Source organism: Nestor notabilis, unplaced genomic scaffold (genome assembly GCF_000696875.1).
Source record: "Nestor notabilis isolate BGI_N333 unplaced genomic scaffold, ASM69687v1 scaffold21980, whole genome shotgun sequence".
Lineage (NCBI taxonomy): Eukaryota > Metazoa > Chordata > Aves > Psittaciformes > Psittacidae > Nestor > Nestor notabilis.
In genome coordinates, this window is record NW_009912724.1 from 773 (window position 1) to 2,588 (window position 1,816).

At 62.3% G+C, this 1,816-nt stretch overlaps 1 protein-coding gene across 1 annotated transcript in view; it reads right to left on the reverse strand.

The window, feature by feature from the left end:
- The window catches only part of LOC104410786 (phospholipid-transporting ATPase ID-like), a gene marked incomplete at both ends in the record, with an annotated part of 3,804 nt that overhangs the window by 764 nt on the left and 1,224 nt on the right, over nt 1-1,816 (reverse strand). Inside the window, 6 exons of the mRNA XM_010021049.1 lie at nt 10-222; nt 453-536; nt 799-1,022; nt 1,206-1,389; nt 1,473-1,617; nt 1,738-1,816. The exon at nt 1,738-1,816 is cut by the window's right edge and continues 28 nt beyond it. Of these exons, the coding sequence (XP_010019351.1) occupies nt 10-222; nt 453-536; nt 799-1,022; nt 1,206-1,389; nt 1,473-1,617; nt 1,738-1,816 (929 nt within the window). The remainder of the gene's footprint in view (nt 1-9; nt 223-452; nt 537-798; nt 1,023-1,205; nt 1,390-1,472; nt 1,618-1,737) is intronic.

The following is a 1,816-nucleotide window of genomic DNA, read 5'->3' on the forward strand; positions in this document are numbered from 1 at the left end:
GGAGGTGACGGCGGGGACAGCAAAGGACTGGTAGTCAGCCAGCTGAGCTCCATCATCGCGGGTGGCGTCAGCGAAGACGCCGTAGGGGATGAAGAACATGAGGACAGAGGTGTAGATGCCCTGGGCGATGCAGATGAAGAACTCCCGTTTGTTGAAGAGCAGGTTCAGCTGCCCTGGCTCGTAGAGCTTGGGGTACTCCATGCTCCGCTGCTCTGGCACGTCCTGGGGACACAGGGCACACTGGGCACCTTCCTGCAGCCCTGGGCAGGCAGAACCTGCTCCCTGGGGCTGGGCCAGCCTTCACCGCTGCCCGTGGAGGCACAAGGACATCAGCCCTTGGCACCCGGGCAGCCCGGCCCAGGCAGCCGGGCAGCCCTTCCTCCTGCAGATGGGCCACAAAGGGGCCAGCTCCTTGTGTAGCCAGGGAGCCCCTGCACTGCTCCTCACCATACCTGGTCGAACACCCCCATGGCGAGCACGGGCAGCGACGTGTAGACGATGTTGTAGAGCGTGATGAAGTACTGGTCGTACACAGTCTGTGTGGAACGGAGTGCTCAGGGGCGCACCAGACCTGCCCTGTGCCCCATGTCCCTGTCCCTGTGCCCACCCCAAGCAGTGTGATGCCCCAGGCTCCTCACACCCACCACACGCTGTCACGCTCCGGAGGGATCCCAGGCTGTGCCTGCTGGTGCAGGATGAGGCCCCACTGCGAGCCTGGTAACCAGGGCATGCCTCCAAGCAGAGGGGTCCCATAGGCAAACCCTCTCCAACTCAAGGTTTAAGGAGCCAACAACACACCTGTGCCGAGAAGCCGCAGAAGAAGCCAAACCAGAAGTGGACCATGGTGAAGGCAAAGTTCTTGTAGAAGAAGTAGCAGAGGAACTTGCACATGCGTAGGTAGGACCAGCGCCCGTGCACCAGGAGCAGGCGCTGCAGGAACTTGAACTGGGAGAAGGAGTAGTCGGAGGCCAGCACTGCCTGGATGCCCTCCTGCCCGCTGATGCCCACCCCAATGTGGGCGGCTGTGGAGGGAAGAGACACGTGGAGTGAGGAGGGTTCTGCCAGGAGCACAGGGACCAGGGCTGGCATCTCCCCACCGGGACTGTGTTCCTGTGGGGCATGAAGGGGCAAGGACAGAGGCTGCTGTGGGATGGTGCAAGGTGGGATCTGTCCCTCCTGCTGCTGCCCGAGACCCCAGGACTCACTCTTGATCATGCTGACATCGTTGGCCCCGTCCCCGATGGCCAGGGTCACAGCTTTCTTGTACTTCTTCACCAGCTCCACCACCTGGGCCTTCTGCAGGGGAGTGACACGGCAGCAGATGACGGCCTTGCAGGCACACGCCGTCTCCAGGAACTCCACCTCCATGTCAGCCTCCAGTGCATGGGCCTGCAAGGAGAGCAGGGGGACAGTGGGGACACAGCCCAGAGCTGGGCATGGTGCCCCATCCAGCCACGCTTCCAGGTCCCTACCAGGCTGTGCCCGTTGATGACCAGGGCATATTCACCCGCGATGGCTTCCAGCACAGAGGTGAGCTTGGAAGAGGAAAGTTTCTCCTGGTAGGAGAAGCCGTTGCTTATGGAGCGCGATGCATCCATCATCTTCTCCCGGGCTTTCCTGAGGAGAAAGAGAAGGGTCAGAGCGCCCTGACTGAGGGTGCTTCTGTGTCCCCCGGTTCCCCACATGCAGCCGTGCCCCACGCCAGCCCCACGCACGTCCTCTGCCCCCAGACCTCACCTGAGCTCCTCTCGCACCTCCAGCACAGTGTGGCCCGTGACCACAAACACCTCGGTCATGTCGTCCGTCAGCATCTTGC